This window comes from Quercus lobata, chromosome 6 (assembly GCF_001633185.2).
Source record: "Quercus lobata isolate SW786 chromosome 6, ValleyOak3.0 Primary Assembly, whole genome shotgun sequence".
NCBI lineage: Eukaryota > Viridiplantae > Streptophyta > Magnoliopsida > Fagales > Fagaceae > Quercus > Quercus lobata.
In genome coordinates this window covers 49,845,201-49,869,849 of record NC_044909.1, presented here as the reverse complement: position 1 = coordinate 49,869,849, position 24,649 = coordinate 49,845,201, and the positions used below count along the sequence as shown (strand labels likewise).

At 35.4% G+C, this 24,649-nt stretch overlaps 1 protein-coding gene across 1 annotated transcript; it reads left to right on the top strand.

The window, feature by feature from the left end:
- Positions 1–11,228: 11,228 nt before the first annotated feature.
- On the top strand, positions 11,229–13,730 carry LOC115993748 (putative uncharacterized protein DDB_G0277255). The gene has a single exon (XM_031117723.1). The coding sequence runs from the start codon at positions 11,892–11,894 to the stop codon at positions 13,320–13,322; it is 1,431 nt and encodes a 476-aa protein (XP_030973583.1). The 5' UTR covers positions 11,229–11,891; the 3' UTR covers positions 13,323–13,730.
- The last annotated feature ends 10,919 nt before the right edge of the window (positions 13,731–24,649 follow it).

Here is a 24,649-nt window from a genome sequence, read left to right as displayed (position 1 = left end):
TAATTAGATGAGTGCCGGCCTCATCCAAAATGTAACATGATTTTTTTTCCCTATAGTTCTCTAGGACATGATACTTGTTATAACCAAAATCATATAGTTTATTTCAACTAATTTGATCTTACGAAAGAATGATATATAGAGCTTAAAAGTCATAAAACTTTTAAATACGTGGTTATACTGTTATAGTCATAATTTATGATATTCTAGCTATAAGCCTGCCAGCAACATGTTTGGAATTTGGAGTAGGTTTTGACTAGCCCTTTCTTATTATTAATAAGACAGGTTTGGAACCTATACAAATGCTCCTTACCCCTATCTCTAAAGGGGCTCATGCACTGCACGTCACTCGCTGCCTAATATAATATACAAGGATTATAGATGGATGATATCAGAACAAATATATATGTCTCAATAAATGTTATTGGTATTACTTCAATAATATATAATAAATAAATATATATATACGAATTATCTGAACAATAATACATATCGGTTTATAAGTTTTATGTTAGTGAAATTTGAGTATCCTTATCATCATATATTCATTTTAGATTGATCATAACACCGCTTAATTTTCATAAGAAGACAATGGGGGGCTGGCAGCTAGCTGTGATGCTTCTTACAAATTGAAAATCTGTACTGAATGGTCAGAGCATTAGAACAGGTGGTGAATATACATGCAAAACAAATGAACCGTCAAATACTTGTTTAACAAGAACTTGTGGACCAGAAAATCACTGGACCACCCCTTTGTAGACTTTTTACAAGGTTTTGACCCAAACCAAAGACTCCCCCAATTGAAGCTTGAAATTTTGAAATTTGGGGACGTGGTCTCTCGTGTCATAAGGGAGTTACTGTTTCTACTTTTTGTTTTGTTACTTCAACTCGTGAATCCAACACATGGGAGATAAGAGAAAGAGCTAAACAACAAAAAGCATGAAAAGAACATCTCCTATATGTTTTGTTGTGTGAAACAACCCGAATAGACGTTTATTGTAGGTAACACTTTACACTTTTACAGCATGGAACCATTTAAAGATAAATTTTGCTTAAAATTTGGGTTGGTTAAGTTGATTTGAGACGTTTTTAGCCGGTAAAACTTTGTGCTGTTAGGTGGGGTGGGGCAACTTCTACTTCAATTTTTCATTCTCAATTGTGATTACATTCTTATCGGGAAAATTATGATTGCTCTTTATATCTCTTTCACATCAAATCCATTTATCAAGGTTAGGCTTAACTGCTAAAGGGAAAAATAAGTTAATCTAAAGTTTCAAACACATGGTTTTAAAAAATAATTAAAAAATCCGATACTCCATATATTCTATAATTTTTTCCTTGTAAATCATATATATATATATATATATATATTTGAAAATCAAAGGAAAAAGAAAAGAAGAAGAATAATTCATATACTGATTTGAATCGAATCGGTATTCATCTTTTTGATTGTTTGGATTCCATGTCTATGTGGCACCAGAGATAAAACCACCAAAAGAAGAAGAAGAAGAAGAAGAAGGGAAAAAAAAGCCACACAGGAATATTCTTTTCAGTGGTGTAACACCATGGGTGTTCAAGAAATTCTGATTTGGAGAATATATCATGGGAATGAGAATTTTATTTATCTCACTATAATTGCATAAAACTTCAATTTTCCAACACACGTGCAACGTGAACCAGAATTGGGCTGACTAGCTCATTGGCACCCCTACAACCCACCATTACATGAAAAATGGTGCAATGGCTTTTCTTTTTTTTTCTTTTTTCTTTTTCTTTTTTTTGTAAAGGAAAAAACCATTTAAAACCTTAATAAGAAAAATTTATTAGGTTTTGACCGTAAAAAAATTAAAAAAAATTTAAAATATTTTATTATTTTCTTTAAAAAATAAAATAAATAAAAGAAAAAGAAGAAGATGAAAGTTTATTAATGAAACCCAAAGGTAGCCCATTTGGCCTAATCTCGTTGCCAAGCTGCTAAAGACAAAATAGACATTAATTGCCCATGGGCTGCTGTTTATCATACCAACCTGACCCGTTGATTGATCAGCGGCCCATTTGGCCCATGGGTCAAGTAAAATAAAATAGTTGTGAACCTATATAAAAGTGGTGTTACTCCCATGACCCATCATCAATTGACAACTTAGTAGGGTTTGAAATTACGTATGTTTAGAGGATTGATGAGAAATTCTTGTTCCATAGTTGTGGTAGTGACATTGAAAAAGTAATTATAACTACTCTACAAATATGAAGGTAAAGAGTATAAGATTAATGCCTTGATTTTCATGTGGCTAACCCATCATCATCGACAATGAATAAAAGAAATCGAATAGCACTAACGAATGGCGATACAACAAACTCATATAACCAACCCATGGCCACCGTAGCGCGAATGAAAGAAATCGATTGACACTAATGGATGGCAAATTGATGAACTCAAAGAATGGTTGACGATGGCACCCATGCCACCAATGTCAGCTCTTCACCAGGGCATTGTATGATCACTCAAAGATCGATACACAGGAGCTAGTGTGGGGTGAGAGAGGCATGAGAGGTGGGGAAGATTTGAGAAATGAGAAAGAGGTAAAGGCTCAACTTGAAAAACAAAAAAAAATAATGTCAATATACAATATTTAAATAGGAAGGAGCAAGAGTAGAGTGTCTAATATGTAGGCAAGTGTGAAAATTGTGAGTTAATATAAATATACATATATATATATATATATATATATATATATATATATATATAACAAGTACACCATTAACTAAAATTTAGCAAAAACGATGAAGGATATATGGTCTGACTAATGCTCTAAATTAGAGCATATAAATTGCAAACAATAATTTTACAAGATAGAAATTCTATTTTAATCTAATCTAAATATATATGTGTGTGAAATTTTCTCTTGAAGACTTGAACCACGGCCTTTATGCCAGCCACTTCACAAAAACTTTGTACTTGTGGAGTGACCACCATGCCAAAAGTGCACGGTGGTCAAACAATAAATTTAAAAATACAAAATTTTCAAAAAAATTGTACAACTATTAATGTGGCATGTTATCATTAATAAATAAAGTAGTATATTAATGATGAATCCATAAATGGGGCATTTAGTTTGCTGTAATGTGCTCTTAATTGATGTAATGCACATTACAATGATGTGACGCACATTACGATAATATAACTGTAAGGACGCGATTCGTGGCGGACCGTAACAGTGTCGGGTTCGCACGTAAAAAGGCCCCTAACAATATCATTTGTAAAGCATGGGTTTGGAAGGCTAGGCCTTGGTTGACAGGCGGTGGGTTTTTCGCGGTGTTCGTCCAAGTTTAAGTTTTCCTTCACCCCTGGAGTCTTTCTCCTGGAGGTGGGCTGGGAGGCTCTGGTTTTTTTTTTTGGCCCTTTTTCCCAACCCCCTCTTTAGGTTACTTGTTTTTCCTTTTATCTTTTTCTGTGTTCATTGTCCTTCGTCTACGTATAGGATCAACCTTTCCAAGATTGATACTTGTCCCATCAGCCCATATTCAAAGTCGCTGGGGGTGGTTGTAAAAGCCAAAGAATGCGGCTCTGTCAGGTTCAGAGCATTGAATGGCAGTAAGGGCAGCTTTCCCTGGATATTTTAGATCTTTCTTCCTAGTTTCAGTCATATACCGTTTTTACCCTTCTTTCAGGGGGGACTTTGGGTCTGCCGAGGACTGAGCTGTCCTCGGCGGTATCCAAAGGCTATTTTGTCGAGCTTGGGCCATAACCTTCCTCGGCTTGGGCCTTCGGATTCTCCCCGGGTAGATGGGCCTGGCCCATAAATCATTTGGGCCCCACAATAGCCCCTCAAAACCCGGCTGTCCAACCTCTTGGTTGGAAAGGGGGGTTTTGGTGATGCCGAACTTCTTCCCACGGCCCAATCAATTTGGCCTATTAATAATGCTGGCGGCTCTTCATCTGTCCGAGAAATGCGCCGGTCTGTGAGACAGTTTTTGATTTCGCGCTTGATGCGCTCTTATCGTTTGGGTTTCCCCAAAACGTGCTTTTAATGACCACTATTTACGAGACTACTTTAATTCGGCGGTTTGTTTTGATGGGGTGGAGAAACGGAACCGGCATGTTTGTGTTGGCAGATTCCTTTGGAGATCTGAACCTATTAAATGTCTCCCGCTCGACCCTCTGTATAAGAAGGAAGGGAGGAGGTTATTGTTTTTGTAAAGAATTCCTTCTCATCCTTCTGAGATTTGAAATACTTGGCCTCCCCTAGGGTTCATTTTACCCACTGGTTCACAAACTAAATCGTGATACACTATATCATAACAACGAGTGATGCAGGAGCCAAACCCCTCCCATAAACGCCATGTTCCAATAAAGCTCATTATGGCTCGATCGGGACAGGGATGGCGAAGACTCAAAATCAACCTCACCCTTCTTTCAGTCAAAATCCGAAGCAGGGACTTGTCACGTCAAACTTTCGGCGTGACTGAGTCGAGAACACCCATCATCAGTACCAACCGCTCTCCTATGAGCATACCTAGTATGGCTCCAGTGTGTTGGGAGTCAGGATCGAGGCAGGGACTAAGTGTCTCTACTTCTTCCTCTCTTCCTTCACTGGTGCTATCCTCCGTCTCCCTTTCTTAGTCTTCCCAGCACCAGTTCCATCCTGGTGCTTTCACTTCTCCCTCTTTTGCTCCTTTTTCTTTCTTTTCATCTCTTCTCTCTTCTTCTCCTCCTTCTTTACTCATGTCCTCCATCTTCTTCATTGATTTCTTCCTTACTATTTCCTTCTCTTTCATTTTTTTTCTTTTTTCCAAAGAAGGTTCTTATCGTAATTTGAGCAGTATTGAGGCAGAGATTGGAGAGACTTTGAAGACGAGTTTAAAAGACGCCTGCCAGTTTACTTATCTGTACTACGGATGTAATTGTTGCTTAGGCAGTCCTCACTTTGTATAGGCTCGTTTGAGCCCTCCTTTGTACGTTGTAATAATTTTTCGTATTAATAAAAATTGTTGTTATTTTATTTCGCATGTTTTGTCTCTATGCCTTTTTTTTTTTTTTTTTAAAAAAAATTCACAAACGCTGCTCGGCACAATAATATAGCATCTAAATCAATGACGAATAAGACCAAAATGCTTGATAATAAAAAGATGTCGCCATAACTTTAATAAAAACGCTTGGCACAATTGAACGTTGCGTCAACCGCATGTGTCTCTATGCCTTTTTTTTTTTTTTTAAAGCTACATACTTACCGAATAAGACCATGCTAGCCGTGAAAAGGAGGAATAAAACGAAGGTTTGATGTCGTGTGAGGAATAACCATTTGAAGATATCTCACTCACCAAATGAACAGCCTTCTTATACCACTGAATACTGAGGCGTTTCACTACCTTCCTCACAACTTTATTGGTCTTAACCTTTTTATGGTGTTTAAGCCGTGGATGAAGTGACCTGACATTTTTATCAAGTAACCCCTCTTACAAAATTCAAACCTTTCCTTGTCCAAGTATTTGGTTTCCCCATTGGCCTGGGTCCGAGGACCATACAAGGCCTTGGTTCTGTCCAAAACTTGTAATTTTTTTGTTTTTGTACTTGGTTTCCCCATAGGCTTGAGTCCGAGGACCATGCAAGGCCTTGGTTCTGTCCAAAACTTGTGATTTTTTTGTTTTTGTACTTGGTTTCCCCATAGGCTTGAGTCCGAGGACCATGCAAGGCCTTGGCTCTGTCCAAAACTTGTGATTTTTTTGTTTTTGTACTTGGTTTCCCCATAGGCTTGAGTCCGAGGACCATGCAAGGCCTTGGTTCTGTCCAAAACTTGTGATTTTTTGTTTTTGTACTTGGTTTCCCCATAGGCTTGAGTCCGAGGACCATGCAAGGCCTTGGTTCTGTCCAAAACTTGTGATTTTTTCGTTTTTGTACTTGGTTTTCCCATAGGCTTGAGTCCGAGGACCATGCAAGGCCTTGGTTCTGTCCCTGAGCCCATATGCTGAACGGGCCTGGGCCGCGAATTTACTGGGCCCATAAATTAAGAGGTATTTCCATAGTCTTTGATCGCGCGGTACTTTTTGGCGTCCCCGTGTTCGAGGTGCGCCTTCTCGAGACTCCTTTAACCTCAGGGCCGCAGACGACGTTGGAAATCGAGCCAGAGACGTTTTGTCTGTAGCGTTCCTCGGGACGCTGTGTGAATTAAATGCCACCGGTTTACTTCTGGGTATAAATGGGATAGGGGGTCACTTCACTTGCACATGAACTCTCATGTTCCCTTCAGAACCATATTTCTTCCATATCCGCGATCTCCCTTTCTAGTACCACTGCCCCAAAGCAAGATGTTTGAGGCGTGGATAGGGATGAAAGGTTTCCGCCCGCTTCAGAGGCACCGAATCCTCAAGGTAAAATGGTATGGACAAGGATGGTACAGATTCAAGCCAGTCCTCCGTCTTGACAAGAGGAAGATGGTATTCCTCCTTCTTTTAGCCAAAATCCGAAACAGGTTCTGGTCATGCCAGATTTTTGGTATGTCAGAAAAAGGAATTTCCGCCATCAGTGTCGTCTGCCTTGTAGCAGGCAAATTTTTGCGGGGGCTCCCCAACTTCCGGCTCCCTACACCTTTTCTGTAGATGGTGTTAGCCTGAGGTCAGGTTCCCTGCACCTTTTCTTCACCGGTGCAGGCCCCAAGTTGGGTTCTTTTGCTGCCTGAGTTATGGACGTGCAAAAGCATTGAGGAGGAATAAGGTCTAGAGGCAGCAGCCAACTTCTCCTCTGTGCCACCTCCGCGGCTTTATCTTCACTCTCTTGTATTTTTCGTTACTTACGTAGTTAGCTTCAATGTAGGCTTTGTTTCAGCTTTTCATTGTACACTGTACTGTTCCTTTGTCTTAATAAAATATGTGTCTATTTCTCTATACATATCCTTCTTCTCCGTAACCACTACTTTATGCATGAATATTAAATATAAGCTTGCCCTGAATGATATTCTAGGCAGAAAAATGCCTTAACACAGATTCCTACTAGTTTAAACTTACAAATATTATCAAGCATAACAAGGTTAATCATCAATAAATTAAACTCTTGGAACTAACCGGGATAACCGCTGAGTGTTGCGCGATGCATACTAGAGCGATGTCCGAGAACGATAAACTCTAAGTCATTCGTCCGAGAGGGTAGCCGAGTAGCGAGGGACTTCGGTTGTGCTTTTGGGTAATATGTTGCGCCGTATCGCATCAACCCCTTTGATACTGGGGATCTGAGGGTAGACCGAGGAATCCGCGCAATCAAGGTATTAACCCATCTGTTGACGCGGAGTTCTCTTCGGATGGATTTCGAGATTTATGTGCCAAAGTTTTTTTTTTTAGATGGTTGGTTCCTCATCCAGGTAGTTGGTTTTCCCATAGGCTTGAGTCCGAGGACCATACAATGTCTTGGTTCTATCCAAAACCTAGTTTTCCTCATCAAGGTAGTTGGTTTCCCCGTAGGCTTGAGTCTGTGGACCATGCAATGCCTTGGTTCTGTCCAAAACCTAGTTTTCCTCATCCAAGTAGTTGGTTTCCCCATAGGCTTGAGTCCGAGGACCATGCAATGCCCTGGTTCTGTCAAAAACTTAGTTTTCCTCATCCAAGTAGTTGGTTTCCCCATAGGCTTGAGTCCGTGGACCATGCAATGCCTTGGTTCTGTCCAAAACCTAGTTTTTCTCATCCAAGTAGTTGGTTTCCCCATAGGCTTGAGTCCGAGGACCATGCAATGCCCTGGTTCTGTCCAAAACCTAGTTTTCCTCATCCAAGTAGTTGGTTTCCCCATAGGCTTGAGTCCGAGGACCATGCAATGCCTGGTTCTGTCCAAAACCTAGTTTTCCTCATCCAAGTAGTTGGTTTCCCCTTGAGTCCGTGGACCATGCAATGCCCTGATTCTGTCCAAAACCTAGTTTCCTCATCCAAGTAGTTGGTTTCCCCATAGGCTTGAGTCCGTGGACCATGCAATGCCTTAGTTCTGTCCAAAACCTAGTTTTCCTCATCCAAGTAGTTGGTTTCCCCATAGGCTTGAGTCCGAGGACCATGCAATGCCCTGATTCTGTCCAAAACCTAGTTTTCCTCATCCAAGTAGTTGGTTTCCCCATAGGCTTGAGTCCGAGGACCATGCAATGCCCTGGTTCTGTCCAAAACCTAGTTTTCTCTTTGTGTGGGATCTTGGCTTTATGAGAGTTAGCTCCTCAACCAAGCCCCTAAAGCTTATCCATACGATTAACGCTATCAAGTACCTAGTTTACTCTTTACGGGGGACCCTGGCTTTAAGGGTGTTAGCTCCTCAGTCTAGCCCCTAGTCCAGAAACGTAGCCCCTAGCAGAACTTTATACTAGAACTCTATAACCAACGGTTAGAAATAACGAAGAAACTCTATCGACCCACATCCTATACCTACACACAAGCCTTTCCCACAGACGGCGCCAATTGTAAGGACGCGATTCGTGGCGAACCGTAACAGTGTCGGGTTCGCACGTAAAAAGGCCCCTAACAATATCATTTGTAGAGCGTGGGTTTGGAAGGCTAGGCCTTGGTTAACAGGCGGTGGGTTTTTCACGGTGTTCGTCCAAGTTTAAATTTTCCTTCACCCCTGGAGTCTTTCTCCTGGAGGTGGGCTGGGAGGCTCTGGTTTTTTTTTTGCCCTTTTTCCCAACCCCCTCTTTAGGTTACTTGTTTTTCCTTTTATCTTTTTCTGTGTTCATTGTCCTTCGTCCACGTATAGGATCAATCTTTCCAAGATTGATACTTGTCCCATCAGCCCATATTCAAAGTCGCTGGGGGTGGTTGTAAAAGCCAAAGAATGCGGCTCTGTCAGGTTCAGAGCATTGAATGGCAGTAAGGGCAGTTTTCCTTGAATATTTTAGATCTTTCTTCCTAGTTTCAGTCCTATACCGTTTTTACCCTTCTTTCAGGGGGGACTTTGGGTCTGCCGAGGACTGAGCTGTCCTCGGCGGTATCCAAAGGCTATTTTGTCGAACTTGGGCCATAACCCTCCTCGGCTTGGGCCTTTGGATTCTCTCCGGGTAGATGGGCCTGACCCATAAATCATTTGGGCCCCACAATAACATTAAGAGCGTTTTTGGTTTATTTTATTTTTCTAACATTATCATAATTTAAAATTACAAAATATATTACATTATCTTAATTTCATAACATTCCTAATCAATGTAATGTGTATTCTTGTATTAAGATTATATTAATGTAAAATTACAATAACGTAATATTATGGTGTAATGTAACATCACGACGAACCAAACGTTTCCATAATGTGATGTTGCTCTAACGAGAATGCCACCTTAACAAATTGTGAAAATATTAGGTATGTCTCTAGCTAACAAATTGTCACTTGCAAAAGAACCTCTCTTTTTTATCTAAATTATATGTTAAAAATTATTCCATCATAATCTCAGAATTTTTGCCAACCAGACTCACACAAACCCTTATGCTGTGTCTTAAAGTTTTTAGAATGTCTGGCTCTGCAGTCATGATCTATATTCCTTTAATTGCTGAACAGCCATGATCTATCATCTATATTCATCCCTTATTATGAAGAGTCAATATGTATATGTGTAACAAAACAAGCATCGAATTATCTTTATTCTAAAATTCTTCAACCGTATTATCCCAGCATAAAAGCAATATCACAGAGATTTATGAAATAATGGAAGCTCACCGTAAGATTATGAGGGTCCCCTCTTCGAATCCCAACACATAATAACCTTTTCAGAGAACCGAGCATTTTGTGAGCTGAAATTATTTCACAAAGGGAGTCATATATATATTAAAGAAGGAGACCCCATCAAACCAACGGTCCAGATCAATGATAGGATCTGTCTGTTGCATCCATGTGGGTACAACAGGTTCAATGAAAATGATAGGTCCCATTGATCCCCAAAATTTTGATATTAAAATGTCTATGTAGTAGGCAGAGATAGTGCCCACTTAAGTAAAAGCCAAAGCAGCTTATAGGTTGAAGAAACCTTGATTAGACAAAATTAGGTAATTGATTTGAGTCAATTGAGACATGTAAATTATGAATCTCTACTTGTGTCATGGTAAAAACTATTAGAACTGTAAATTTTTTATAGTTAAAAACATAAAAATATTCTTGGTATTACATTACGTGTAGGCTTTGAAGACGTGGGGATTGGGATGTGTTAGAGCTAGGGTTTGGTTTTGTAGGGGCAAATACAGACCATTGGTAAAGAAAAGAATAAATATAAACACGTAGAATGATAAAGACATCAATATAACCCAAGTTTTATTATTATATAACAATTAAATATTCTAAAAGGTTAAAATAAACAGTAGTAAATAACATCAGATTTCTTTTCAGCTTTGATGGTTGCAGCGAACTCAGGTGTTGTTGAACTGATCCATCCATCTATCCATAGATTGGATCTTTCTTCTTCTTTCTTCCAAAAAAAGGAGATATATATTTTTTCATTATTACATAAGAAAATTTTTAAAAATAAATAAATAAAAAAGAAGAAGAAGAAGAATATTGTGTAGAAAAGTAGTGGCATAAATGTCATGTAAAGTAGAACATAACAGGAGAAATATGATGATTTTCCATCTACATTTTTCAGCAGGGAGAGACTGTGAAAGATTCTCTGATGCTCCTCAATAATAACATAAAGATATTGAGAATTTCATACACAATAATATTATTCACAATAATATTATTATACCATGGTTTTCTGACTTGGTCAATTATGAAGCAAAAAAAATTGTACTAATTTTTTTATTACATTATTTTAATTTATAAACCAATCAGTGTGAAAAAGAAAATAATGAAACGAGGTAGTTACTTTGGCCATCCTTTAACCTAACCCTAAAAGGAAGAGACGGAACTATTAAATAAGTACTATAAATTGATTTGCCATTATTTTAAATACCCATTTCTTAGATTTATTAATAGCTTATTTTATTTTAGTAAAAAAAATAATTTTTTTTTTAATTTAGTACAGGACTTTGAAAAGTAATGGTGGTGACGGTGGTTCTCTTTCCTTTATATCCTTCAACAACCATCTTCCCTAATTTGGTTGCTTGCCCACCTCCTTATTCCAAAAAATAAATAAACAAATAGTAATATTAAATAGAAACAGACTGAGAAATAAATAAATAATAAGATTATTTTTTTTTAATTATATATTCTAACAGCTCCCTTAATCTCATATATTTTTCTTCATTTCACACTACGAATCAAAACCACAACTCTCACTTACTTTGACCAGTAAGCCTCCCCCTATCAAAACCTCTCTCTCTTTCTCTCTCTTTCTATGGCTACCCCACCCTGATCTTTTTGAGTGGAACCTTAGACACAAGCAGCCTCTAGCTAGAGAAGAAAAGGCTATAGAGAACCATTCCTCTCTTTCTTTTCTCTCTATTTTTTTTTTTTTTTTGGCACTATAAGCCCTTTGAAACCCTAATCCACCTTAACCCCATAATAGTAAAAAACCAAAACCAAAACCAAAGGGCTTTCATTTGTGTAGCTCTTCTTCAACCATCAATTTCATGATCCGTGGGTTGTTTATTATTCTCTCTTCTTTACACATAACCCTGTTGCTCAAAGACAAAGCAAAAGCACGCAAAGCCACTGTCTGAGTTTCCAGATCAGAGCCTTTAAGACATGGGTACTTTCTGAAAGCTCTTCTTCCAGAAAGATCTCTCTCTTATCTGATATCTCTCTCTCTCTCTCTCTGGGTCTTTATGATATTATTACCTCATGCTTTGTTTTGTAGCTTCCTCTTAAATGGGTTTGTGTATATAAGTAAGTGAGTAAGCAAATCTCTCTGCAGCTCTAGCTCTCTCCATATCTCTGTCTCTCAAACTTACGTCTTTCCCTTTGTGTTGTGGTTTTGTTGGCTCTATCTCTTTGTTGTTGTCTTTTTCTCTCTGTCATGGATTCTGGTAATAGTGGCAGTATGCAGTCTTCAAGTGGCGGTGATGAAGAGTATGATTCACGCGCCGAATCGCTCTCGGCCTTCTTGAACCCGCCTGGCCATGTTGGTTCATTGTCTAACCAAGCTCATCCACATCAACAGCCACACCACCAAACCCACACGATGTTTGATCCTCTATCAAACTACTTCGACCCTTCATCATCAACAGCACGGTCAGTTCAAAACCCACTCTCAAACCCAAATTCCCTGCTGAATTTCGATATGGTGTGGTCCAAAACACCAAGATCTGACCCAAATCCCACCGATCTTGGCGGCTTAATAACTCCCTCATCCTCAGCTTCTAGCCAGCCATTCTTGACCAACCAATTAGGTGGACAACAAACCAGAGCCCCTACTTTTCACAACATTCAGATCCCTCCCCAAGCTGATCAGCAACAAAATGCTTCGCGTGCTTCACTTTCCTCCACTTCAGCAAACGATCAAGCACAGCCCAGCAACAACAACATGGTTCGGAACCCAAAAAAGAGGTCCAGAGCCTCAAGGCGTGCACCCACTACTGTTCTGACCACAGACACCACAAATTTCCGAGCCATGGTTCAGGAATTTACTGGGATTCCCGCACCACCCTTCACTTCCTCACCGTTCCCAAGAAGCCGCCTTGATCTCTTTGGAACATCTTCTTCTTTGAGATCATCAGGGCCAACAGGTTTAGACCCTTCACCCCCTCCTTATCTTTTAAGACCTTTTGCTCAAAAAGTTCAGCCTCTCCCATTTGTTTCTTCCACTTCTTCTACTACTTCAATGATTGATGCTTTAGGTTCTAATCCCACTACTAATGCTCCTAATTCAACTTACCAACACCATAATCTTCTCAACATGAACATGCAAAGCCCAATTCTCAACTTCCAATCCCTCCTTCAAGCCCAACCTAAATTCTCACTTTCCAATTCACCCAACATACACAATCTTGGCTCTAAACCTCAGGGTGGCTCTATGGAAATTCCATCCAATGATCACTCACATCTTAAGATGGGCACTAGTGTTTTAGAAGAATTTGGGTTGACACAACAACAACATCCACATCATCATCAGCAACAGCAACAGCAGCAGCACCGCCACCACCATGTTAGTACACAACTCATGAGTGGGCTTCCAAACATAGTTTCTTCGGATGGAACAACATTGTCTCGGACTGACAACAACAACAACAGCAACAACAATAATCCTCCTCCAACCAACTGGACCAACGACACGGGACTCAATGGAAGTTATAGTAATTCAGAGAGGGTTACTAATAATGGAAAGTTGAATTACTCGGCTGCTGCTTCTGCTTCTTCGTCAGATTTTCATCATGGCGATAAAGGGTCAGAGAATGTAGCTACAAGAAGTGAAGGTATGGTGGAATCATGGATTTGTTCATCAGATTAGGCATAACCAAAATATATATATATCACCAAAAAAAGAAAGAATGAGGTAGCGGTATAAAGATATATGGCTTGGAAGAAAATGTTGGTGTTGTCCATCTTATAAACCATGACCACCAACAAAATCAAAACACCTTTTTTGGTTTTTTTTTCTTGTTAATTTTCCTCTTAATTATATGTAAATAATAGCCTCTTCTTTTGATTCTCTTTCTTTCTTTTCTTTTTTTTTTGGTCATTTTCATACATTCATATACGAACGAAAGACCATGGTCTGTTTTCTGTGTTTATTATTCTCTTTACTTCAATAGTAAAATGCTGTTTATTTTTGCCTTATAGACTGCGTGGCCTTTCATGGCTAGCTGTACATGGGTTTCTGAGTTTGACTATTATTATAAGGAGGAAATTTGGATCAAAGTGGATACAAAACAAACCCATCAAACAGTCTCTCTCTCTCTCTCTCTCTCTCTCTCTCTCTCTCTCTCTGTATGTATGATGTATCTTCCTCGTACCTTCTCTTCTGAAATTTCTATCATATCTGAAAACGAAGAATGAAAATTCTACTCAAAACTCTTCAGTGCAAATCAGCTAGTGGCTTAGATTTTTGCCGGCTTTTTACGTTTAGTCCCTATCTCCACAAATTTCTTAATAATGCTTTATTTAATTTAAATTTTATTTAATTATTTATTCCCTTAATAATCCGTATTATGTATGGGAGTGATTGGTGGCGAGATTTAGGGAATCGTTAGCCGCCGCAATCTTGTTTTATAGGTTTCAAATCAAATACATGATGTGTTTCTTTTTTCTTTTCTTTTTCATAAAAAATTAATTTTGTGATGTCCTGGTAGGCTTAGGGGCTGTTTGGTAGATTTGTTTAAATACATATTTTTAATTTTTAAATAATATTACATATATTTTCATATATTTTTTTATCTATATATATTTTTACATATATTTTCAAACAATAAAACATATAATTTCAAATACATGTACCAAACACCCTCTCATATGCCTAAAAGTTTCACACGGATCCATGCATTGTACAACACCATTAAAATATAGTTTTACAGTAACCACTCCCATCTTTGGACGACATTTTAGCACTTGGCTTTGCCTACTTTCACACAATATATATAATATATCTATCTTTCAAGGTTGTACAATTCGGACAAAACAAAACCTGTATTTCAAAGGTTGTACATTTCAGACAAAACTAACTTTTTCCGTTGGTCTTTAAAGTACAACCACAAGATTAGAATTTCTTTCTTTTGTTTTTATTTCTCTTCGTTGGATAGAGGATGCGCGGTATTCTTTCTTTGTATTCTCACTTGGGAAAAGTCTGAAGTGAACTAGATGCATATTTATATGCTTTGCGCCACATTTAAAATATGTTTGGTTTGCCAAATTTTTTTTACAACTTATTTATAATATGGTTTCCTGATTACAGGGGAGGAAAAAAAATTATCCATTATTAGTGGAAAATGTTTCTGGAGAAGTTTTTATTTTGATAATTTTGTGGTTATTAAGGAATCTTAATTTTTTTTTCTTCATATTAGTATTAATGAATATGCCAAAAACAGGTGCAACTTGGTGTACAAGAGCTGTGTAAAATGGACATTGATTCATGCCACTTTTCAAGCTGGAATTTATTCTAATTCTACTCAATCGTGGGAGAAATTATAAGATCCACATGGTGGACAAGTGATGTGGTCCACCATTCCATTAAAAAACTTTCGCCTGTTTAAAATTGTTAGTTACAAAATTTCTTTTAACAGAAATTAATTACTGACTCAGCAATTTTAAACAAGTGGAAATTTTTTAATGGAATGGTGGACAAGTGACGTGGTCCACCAGAGGACTCTATAATTTCTCCAATCGTATGGAGTAGGTTTTTGTAGTTTGAGTCATTTACCAGAAAATTTTTAAAAAAAGAAAAAAGAAAAAAAAAAAAGAGGTAAAGTAAAAGTCCGTATATGCCAAAGTATTGAATATTATGTAGTCCACATTTGAAATTTTTCTATATTTTTCACGGCCATTTATGTTTTTAATGTTTTATTAATGCAATTTTTCTATAAATTTTTCAAGATTTTGGCTGTCAAAAAATCTAGATCTCATTCTTATATGATATATGTCAAAAAAAATATCCCTTCATATTAATATATATATATATATATATATATTCCAATATCAAGTCTTATAATTCAATAAAACTTTTTTGGTGATTTTAACGGAGATGTTCAAGATTCAAATTCCATTTCCTTCCAAATATCAAATTATAATAAACAAAAACCCAATATCTCCCTTGTGATAATTCAGGAAATATTTCAAGGTATCTTTTTTATCTCCAAAACTAAGATCATGACTCAACTCACACCCCAAGGGAAAAATAAGTTTGTGAAAATCTTGTTATTTCAATGATTTGAGAAAGCAGTAGAAGGGATTTCATGGAAGCAAATTCAGTCACTTTCAATGTATATTTGGATGAGTCTATTTTTTAAATAAATAAATTGTGTAAATTTACAATTATATTTAAAAATAAAAATAAAAACAGAATATTAATTTCAACTATCTAGGCAGCATTCCCATATTAATTTGACATACAATTTTGTTGGCAATAAAAATCTTTAATTCAAGCCAAAAAAAAGAAAAAGATATACATTTTTGTAGGTGGACGTGCCTTGCTATGGGTATGGGACAATAATTAACTTGCTTAATATCTTACTGTTGTATTAATATTCAATCTCAATTCCTGGCATAAGTATGATTTAGCCTCAAGAATTTATGGGGTAGAGTGGAGATAAATACAAGGAAATTTTCAGCATCTTTTAGCGGTTACTTTGCATTATAATAACTAGTTAAGAATTTTATAACTCAATTGGTAGGTGTCTTCTGGTATTTCCAACAGAGGCATTGAAAATTTAAATCCTCCTCTCCTAATTATTTGAATTAATAAATAAATAACATAGTCAACAACAAAATGATAATTTATAAAGAAAGTATCAAAAATCAAAATTCATAGATCTTAATGTACATGTGTGATGCTGATACTGTATATTTTTCTTACAAAAAAAGTTTTAGGATCACGTCCACCGCCCTTCCCCCCCCCCCCCCTCCCCCCCTTTTAAAGTCCACATCCCCATTTTTTCCTCTAATCACCTATAATCACATAAAAGACAAGGACTCTCTATTGCTAAGACTTGGAATTATTCTAGAACCACAACTTTTTGTGCCACAACTCTGATGTAATAGGTTGTGAGTGGCTGCTTCTCATTTTTACATGAACTCACCACTTGTTGTCTACCACTCACAATCTATCACAATAGAATTGTAATACAAAAAGTTATGATCCTAAATTTCCTTAAGGATTGAACTTTAAACTAAAATTCGGACCATCCTTAAAAAAATTAATAAAATGGGACCAACAATATATGCCAATTGCCATAAATTATTGCAAATACTGCACTAAGCAAAGGCAACTAGGCAAGTTTTAGCATCTTAAATAGTCATCACTCTTGTTTATATAAGTAGTTAAGTACTGTCTTTTTTTCTCAATATATCATTACCCAATCACCTTTTAGATAAACCTACAAAATAAGCACATTGTAAAAAGAAGGAAAACAAGAGAGAGGGGTAGAGGGGAAAAGCTCATCTCAACCTTTTTGTCAAACATTATTGTGACAAAAAAGATGATTTCCATTCCCGCCAAAGCACAAAAGCAAATCGCACATGACAACCACATAATGTTCCAATATTTTCAAATATCAAGAACTAGGGAAAAGTTGCAAATCCATTCCAAGCACTTGCATATGATATGCCAATATATATCTGAAAGCTGGTAATCTTTTTTCATTTCAACTGATTGATAGATCATGATCTTTTTCACTTCAATTATGCATCTTTCACCTTTGGTTTAAATTTAGAATGATGAGAGGGAGATGAGTGTGCTTTCAAAATGTTTTGAATCTTTTGGCAAAAGGAGGCATGCAACCCATAGGATTTTGGGAGACTTTTACAAAAGGGTACTAGATTTCACATTTCTTTTGGAAATGAAATCTTTTTTTATTTAATATAAATATTTTAAATAATAATAATATAAAACAAAAACGTTGAAATGATTAGGCATGGGATTTTGAGAGATTTAAGGGCCAGGGGGTCTAGGCCTTTTAAGAGAGAGGGTGTTGTGACCGGTGACACTTCTTTTAGCATCATGGTGGCCCATGTCAGTGAATAAGCCTTTGCTCAATAGCAATGATGGCTCTTCTCTCTCACTCACTCACTCACACTCATCCCCATCTCAGCCCACAAGGTAAATATCACAGGCTGAAACAGTAAGGTAAACTGTGGCAAAGGCACCTCTTTCTCACTTTCTACATAAAAATGCCCTACAAATTTGAGCCTAAACTCAAAAAGACACTGAACTTTTTGGCATCCCCATCAAAAAAGGCTGGCACCATCCCTTCCTTACTTGAAACCATCCACACTCTGAAAGAAAAAAGAAGAAGCATATATTCAATTGCTCTATGCTAGAAGAAGACAAAGTTTCGTATTATGGAATAAACAATATTCTATAGCACACATCTCTCTCTTTTTTCGAAAACATATCTTGATGTCAACATGATGCTTGATTTCTACATTCTATACATAAATAAATGTTTTCAAAAGAAGTTTTAATAAACTAATTCAACTATATATGCAACCTTTGACCTGAGTTAGTAAATGTGTCATCTAAAACATTTATTTAATATGGGGTCCCTAATTAATTAACCTAGCTAGACAAATTCACATGCCTTTGGCTTATACACTATTTTAAATTGTACCCTTTTAAGGGGTAAGACTTTTTCAATTTCTTTTTTGTGTTACTTAAACGAAAAGAATTTTGCATCACCTTTTTGTCAAATGGTCCACTCTTTATAAAAATGAACTATATGTCTATATATATATAAGATGGCCCATGGCCAACAGCAACCAAAATATGAAAGCTTGAATTATCTTTTATATTCTCTGATGGACGTGGTTTACGGGAACCATGATGATGATGAAAACAGACTGACTGAGAGCTCAGGGAAGTGAGTCTTCAGTCTTCAAAGTCTTTGTGCTATACTTCTAGCTAGAGCATTATTAGCTATATATATATACAAACTTTTTTTTTTTTGTTGCTAATTAGGGTTATACTATACAAACTCAATTATTGTTCTTTTGAACAATTTAATTGCACAATGATGGTTAAATTATTATTTGGAAAAACAGTGAAATATTATTCTGATATATGGTGAAGGATGTCCAAGGCAGCACGGCATTGGAGTGAAAGTGAAAGCAAAGACAACGTCAAATGTAATCAAAATTCTAAAGCATATTTGTTAACTTGTAGTAGAATCTTAAATGGGTTGGATTGCAAGGTATATCTAACTTTCTAACCTTTAAAAAAGTGAGACCAATTAGGAAGGGGCCGAAGTTTCCCGCTTCCCTGTGTATATATGATAACCCCATTGGAGGACCTCAACCTATCATATATACGACATTTAAAATGCATGGCATGAGGTCATAAAATGAACTGTGTGAATCAAAGTCCAACTTGAGAAGGAGCATCGGACAACATGTTGTTCAGCATGTGGAATAACGATTAAGATCCTGTGTCCAATGCAATTGGTCTCGAGGATTTGGAAAAGATATTGTTTCCAAAGACTTAGAATAAAAATGAACTTTTTAACTTATAATCACAGCATTCAAAAACAATTGCACCTGGTGCAATATTCTAAATATTGCATTAAATCTCAATATGTAGAATAAAACATATCGAAGTTAACTTATTTCTAAAATTGACATCTTATTAGTTTCAATTTGTTGAACAACTGGATCTAACTCAAGGCCAACTCCACCAAAATTTCACATAGAATCACATCAATCAAATAATAATTTTCTAAGTGTATGTTTGGATAGAGTTTTGCGCGTCCAGTGTCCAACAGTTTTTGGTGGGCCCGGGTCTCATGCACTATTCACGAGACCTACAAATACTTTTTTTTTCTCCAGAAAAACAACTTTTAAACTGGGTCCCACGATACTATTTACACTTTTAAAAATTATTTTGTTACAGTATTTTCTGTTTTCAGTAATAAGTAGTATCCAAATAGACCCTAAGACCCAAATTTAAAAAAGTTTATTGCAAATATCGAGCTATTTCCCCTTTCAATTAGTGGTATTAATTAAGCACTTTTCACTTGCTATTGGAACTTTCGTCAAATTTAGTGGAAGAGTTAAAAATAATAATAATAATAAATAATAATATTTTAAAGAAAAACTTATTCAATAGAAATTGGAATTTTCCATTGAATTTGACAAAAATCCTAACAAAAGGCGACAAAGTGCTTATTACCAATATCTATTATCTAATGAGGAACATTGTTTAGTTTTGTAATTGGATAAAAGTTTGGTATAATTAGTTACAATACTTTAGATTCTCAATTAAATTTAATGGTATGGTTATATTAGCCAAATAGTAAATACAAATTCTTCTTTTCATATTTTTGTTTTCCACTTTATACTCCACCAATTATGGTAAACCATGTGTCTTTAAAAAAAATTGACAAATTATAATTAGCAAAGAATAAAGTGGAATAAAAAAAATAAAAAACTATGATAGATGATTTGTATACGCCAAATAGGAATACAAATCTTATGTATTATTTTTTGTGTTCTACTTTATATTTTACCAATCACAACTTATTATGTATTTGTGGGGATCATTCGGTTGATAGGCCCATAGGATTCAGAATTGGTTGAGGATTGTTGGGCCAGTGGCCCATCCGAGGCCGTATACCCGTCCGAGGACGTCATGCTCCTCGGCGGTATGCGTCCGAGGACGATCGCGTCCGAGGACGATCAGGACGTGGTCTCACCGCGATCAGATCTCAGAATTAGGTCATCTCAAAGGGTAGAGTAGCCGACTAAAGATGAAAGAGATAAGGCAAACAAATATCTGAAACTATAGCTACCTCCACATTAATGACCTCTCAACCAACTCTCTGGCCGCATTAATGTGGAGGTGATACCTGAGCAGTAGGGAAGCAGCCTTACAGCTGCCCATAGGAAGTTCCAGGAGGTGCCAGATGGGACAGAAAGAAATCCCCCGGACACAATCTACACGTGTTCGGCGAGGATGGATCGCGAAGGGGAGTATATAAACTAAACGAAGAACATGAAGAGGGGGATCGAGAAAAAAGAAGAACACACATAAAACTGAAGGGAAAGAAGTAAGAAGGAGGAGAGAGAGAGTAACACTGGGACTTAAGGAAAAAAACGCTGATTATACCAACGAAAAAGAAGGAAAACCTTGTATGGGCTTGAGAGAAAATCTTGGAGGTAGATACCACAGTTAACCTAGCTCTTTACACCCACGCTCTACAAATCATATTGTCTGGGCCTTTTACGTACGAACCCAATACTGTTTAGGTTCGTCACCAAATCGTGTCCTTACAGTATTCTTTTTACTTTCTTTATAAAATAACTAAAGTTTAAAATGGAAAACAAAATCATAAACATAACATACCTCAATTGATGGAACACAAATAATTATACAAAAAATTATATTCACCAAATAGCCACATAGTGTTCCCTCAAAAAAAAAAAAAGCCACATAGTGCTAATGTTTATTTTATTTATTTATATTTATATATATATATATATATATATATATTCACATAGTTAAATCTAATTGTCTTTTTACCAAAAAAAAAAAAAAAATCTAATTGTTTCTTCTTTTCTTTTTTTCTTTTTTCTTTTTTTTTTTTTTTTTTTTGAGAGAGAGTATATCTAATTGTTTCTAAAAAAAAAATTCTAAATGTCTTTGAGGGAAGATAACGCCTGTTCTGCGGCATGTTATTTAATGCGACCGCGTTGTTGGTTTAATTAGGGAACTTTCTTTTTTGAGAGGAGTTTAACTAGGCAACTTATTACTTCAAATGAATCTTTCCCTTTATAATTTTGGGGCATTGTAATTGCGGTATACTTACAACAATTCTACACACCTAATTCCCATATGGTTTCTCAAAAATAAATAAATAAATAAATCCCATATGGTTTATTGTCAAACTTAAAATAAAAGCAACATTATTTTCACATGGGTTTAATACTAGGACCACAAACAATCACACAACTTTTGTCACAGACTAGTTGTGAATGGTGAAAAAAAAAGTTATGCGTCCACACCTCAACTATTCACAACTCATTACATGATGAGTTGTGAGCCTTGTGGCAAAAGCTCTGTGATTGTTATTTATGGTATTAGTATTGTTATTTTTATTATGCACCAATCACAACTAGAAAATGCTAAGATCACAACTTGACACATTAACCTAAGTGTGAAATTGGATGTAAATTTGGTGTGCTCTTAGATTTTTTGCTATATTAAGGGAGAAAATTTAATTTGAAAAGATTAACCTATCTAACTTACTAATTTATTTTCTTAAGTCCATTACTCCATTTGGCGGTCCTGCTTGGGCCATAGCTACACTTGAGCAGCTACAGTTGTACATTACTTTTGAGCTCAACAGTCTACTGATCAATAGCTAATTAATCTTGCCTATTAGCCTGATCAATGGATTTCTCGAGTAGATTTTAATGGCCCACCTTCTTCTTCCCCTGTGAGTATATGACACATACAGAATAAATCAGCTTTAAATAATTAAAACCAAAGATTCATATCAAAATAATACAGTTCTTCTAAGACCATACAATTTATTATAATTTTTGTCATAACTTGATGGTATTTACAATTATAATTGGTGTAGTTGTTAACCAAAAAATAAAAAGTGAGATAGACTTTCTCAAAATAAAATAAAATAAAACCAAGAACACTGCACTCAGGGAAAAATAAATAAAATGGAATATACGACGACGTTTTGTTTTTTCACTAAGAATATACGATGTCGCTGTAACAACAGAAAATAACATTTCAGTCTGCTAATGCGGCGACGTAACACTACAACCCTCTGTAGTCGGTGGAATTAGTTGTTGCACGGAAACATACATCGTCACCACTGTTAACCGAGCAACATTATTGAACTTTCATTTTTTTTCTGGTGAGCAGTCGTTTTCTTTTCTTTTTCTTTTTTTAAAATATAAAATCATCTAATTTCTTTTATCCACCTACTTTTGAATGAAACATGGGGATAAAGTTTTTTTTTTAATAGGATTTTGATAATATTATATAATTTCCTCTAGATTTTGAAGTAATTTTAATTGATTTTAAAAAAATGATAATTAAAAACATATATTTTTAAATAATTTCAATTAGTCAAGTCAGTTAATTGTTATTTACAAAAATTTATAGAAAATTTATATTAGTTGTATTTATAAACTATCTAGACACAAAAAAGTTTTCATGCAAATAGCATGTAACATTTTTGCACATAAAAAGTTGCGAATAACTTAAGAAAATTTATATCTGGTGAATACAGTTTCATGAAATTTCGATAATTTTATATGTTATTTCTGTTCTTAATAAATTAAAGACCACATGATGTTCATGTGATGACTCTTTTAGTGCTCAAATAAGTCTGATCTATAATGTACTTGATTTTTGTTTCTTTTAGTTTTCAACAACTCTTTATGGGTGAATTAAAACAATTTAATTAGTCCATTGTTTTAATTGAAGCTTTTTTTAATAAATCTGGTCGAATATATTTAAACTCATTCCTTTTTTTCTTTTTCTTTTTTATACAAGATAGAAATTCTACTTTAGTCTCTAGTACTGGTCTAATCTAAGTATATATGTACGTGAAATTCCTCCTGGAGACCCCATCCTATAAAAATTTTGTACTTATAGAATGACTATCACTTCAAAGGGGCATGTTGGTAATTTAAATTCATTCCTAAATCCTAAGTTATATAGGAAACTGTTCTTAAAAAAAGAATTATAGAGGGAATTATTATGTATCGTGTCCTTAATTTTCTTTACTATATAAGTTAGTTTTGATAACTTCTATTTGACAAAAGAGTACTTCAAAGTTTGAACTTTAGATGTTCTTATTGAAACACCAGAAAATGTCATTTGACTCAAAGGTTATTGACTCTTATCTTATGAATTTGAGTATCTGTAAAATGTATCATATTATTTTAAGGTACTTTAAAACTTGTATTTTTTAAAAGCCACAGTAAGCTATCTTGATATACAAATATGGATACAAGTGTTTTGTATCTATGTGAAAGCAACATGCAACAATTATATCATGAGTTTAAAATCTCATAGAAAATGGGGGGAAATTAGCTCTATTTACATGTACTTTTAGTCACATAGCTGTTTAAAAAGTCATGTGACTTATTTATATTAATAAACATGGATAGTTTTATCAACTGTTATGTAATGAGTTTGAGAAAGTTCCTCTAAACGGTTTGGAAAAAAACTATATTCAAAACTTATTTTTTTGTATGCATCATATTTACCTAATAAATAAATAAAAAAAGAAATGTTTAGCATAAATTGACCAAATAAGAAGACAAGGTAATAAAACTTAAAAGCATTTTTTTTTTCATTAAAAAAAAAAAGCCTACTAACCTCAATTTTAGAAATTTTGATTGCAATTTTCACTATGTATAATTTATTGATATATCATTTTATGTTGTCTTCAAGAAAATATAGGTTAACTCTACAACTTGGTGACATTCCTCGCCTATTTCACAAGGAATCAAGTTCATATGTCATGTGCTTTAGTTGAGTGTGTTAGAATTTCAGTTCTTATAACCTCAGATTACTACTATAAAAGTTAACCTCTTTTGTAGCAGTATTCTCATTATATAATATATTATAAATCTGTTTAAAAAATTTTCTAATAAGTATTACAGTTTTTTTTATTAAAAAAAAATTATCAATTATATCATACAACTACAAGTTAATAATTTTGGATATCATTGCTGAATTGAATTGGACATGAAACTGTGGAAGACGTATTTAATGTCAGAGACTAAAAAATGGTTGTCAAGTTTTCATTGGTCAATTGTAATTTGTAAAGGATGTGGAGGCAGATGGGACAGTCCTTTAACCCTTTTTTGTTTGAATTTTTTTTTTTTTTCAATAAATTTTCTGTACTCGGGCTCAAAAAGGAAGAAGAAGAAAAAAAAAACTCTTTCTCCATAAATAAGAATTATTTATAAAAAAAAAACGTTGACAAATCTTTTGAGATTGCCAAGGTCAAGTCCAATCATTGAGAAACCAAAATAAAAAAGAGAGGAAAAAAAAAGAAAAAAGAAAAAAGAAAAAAGGAAAACCCCTTTTAAACACTTGCTTTAAGCGTCTTTTCAGGGAAATTAGTGAATTCATTCCGAATGAGAAAAGGTGGGATT

Excerpts from the sequence above, each read along its gene's own strand:
- LOC115993748 (XM_031117723.1), top strand. The coding sequence starts at position 11,892 with ATGGATTCTGGTAATAGTGGCAGTATGCAGTCTTCAAGTGGCGGTGAT.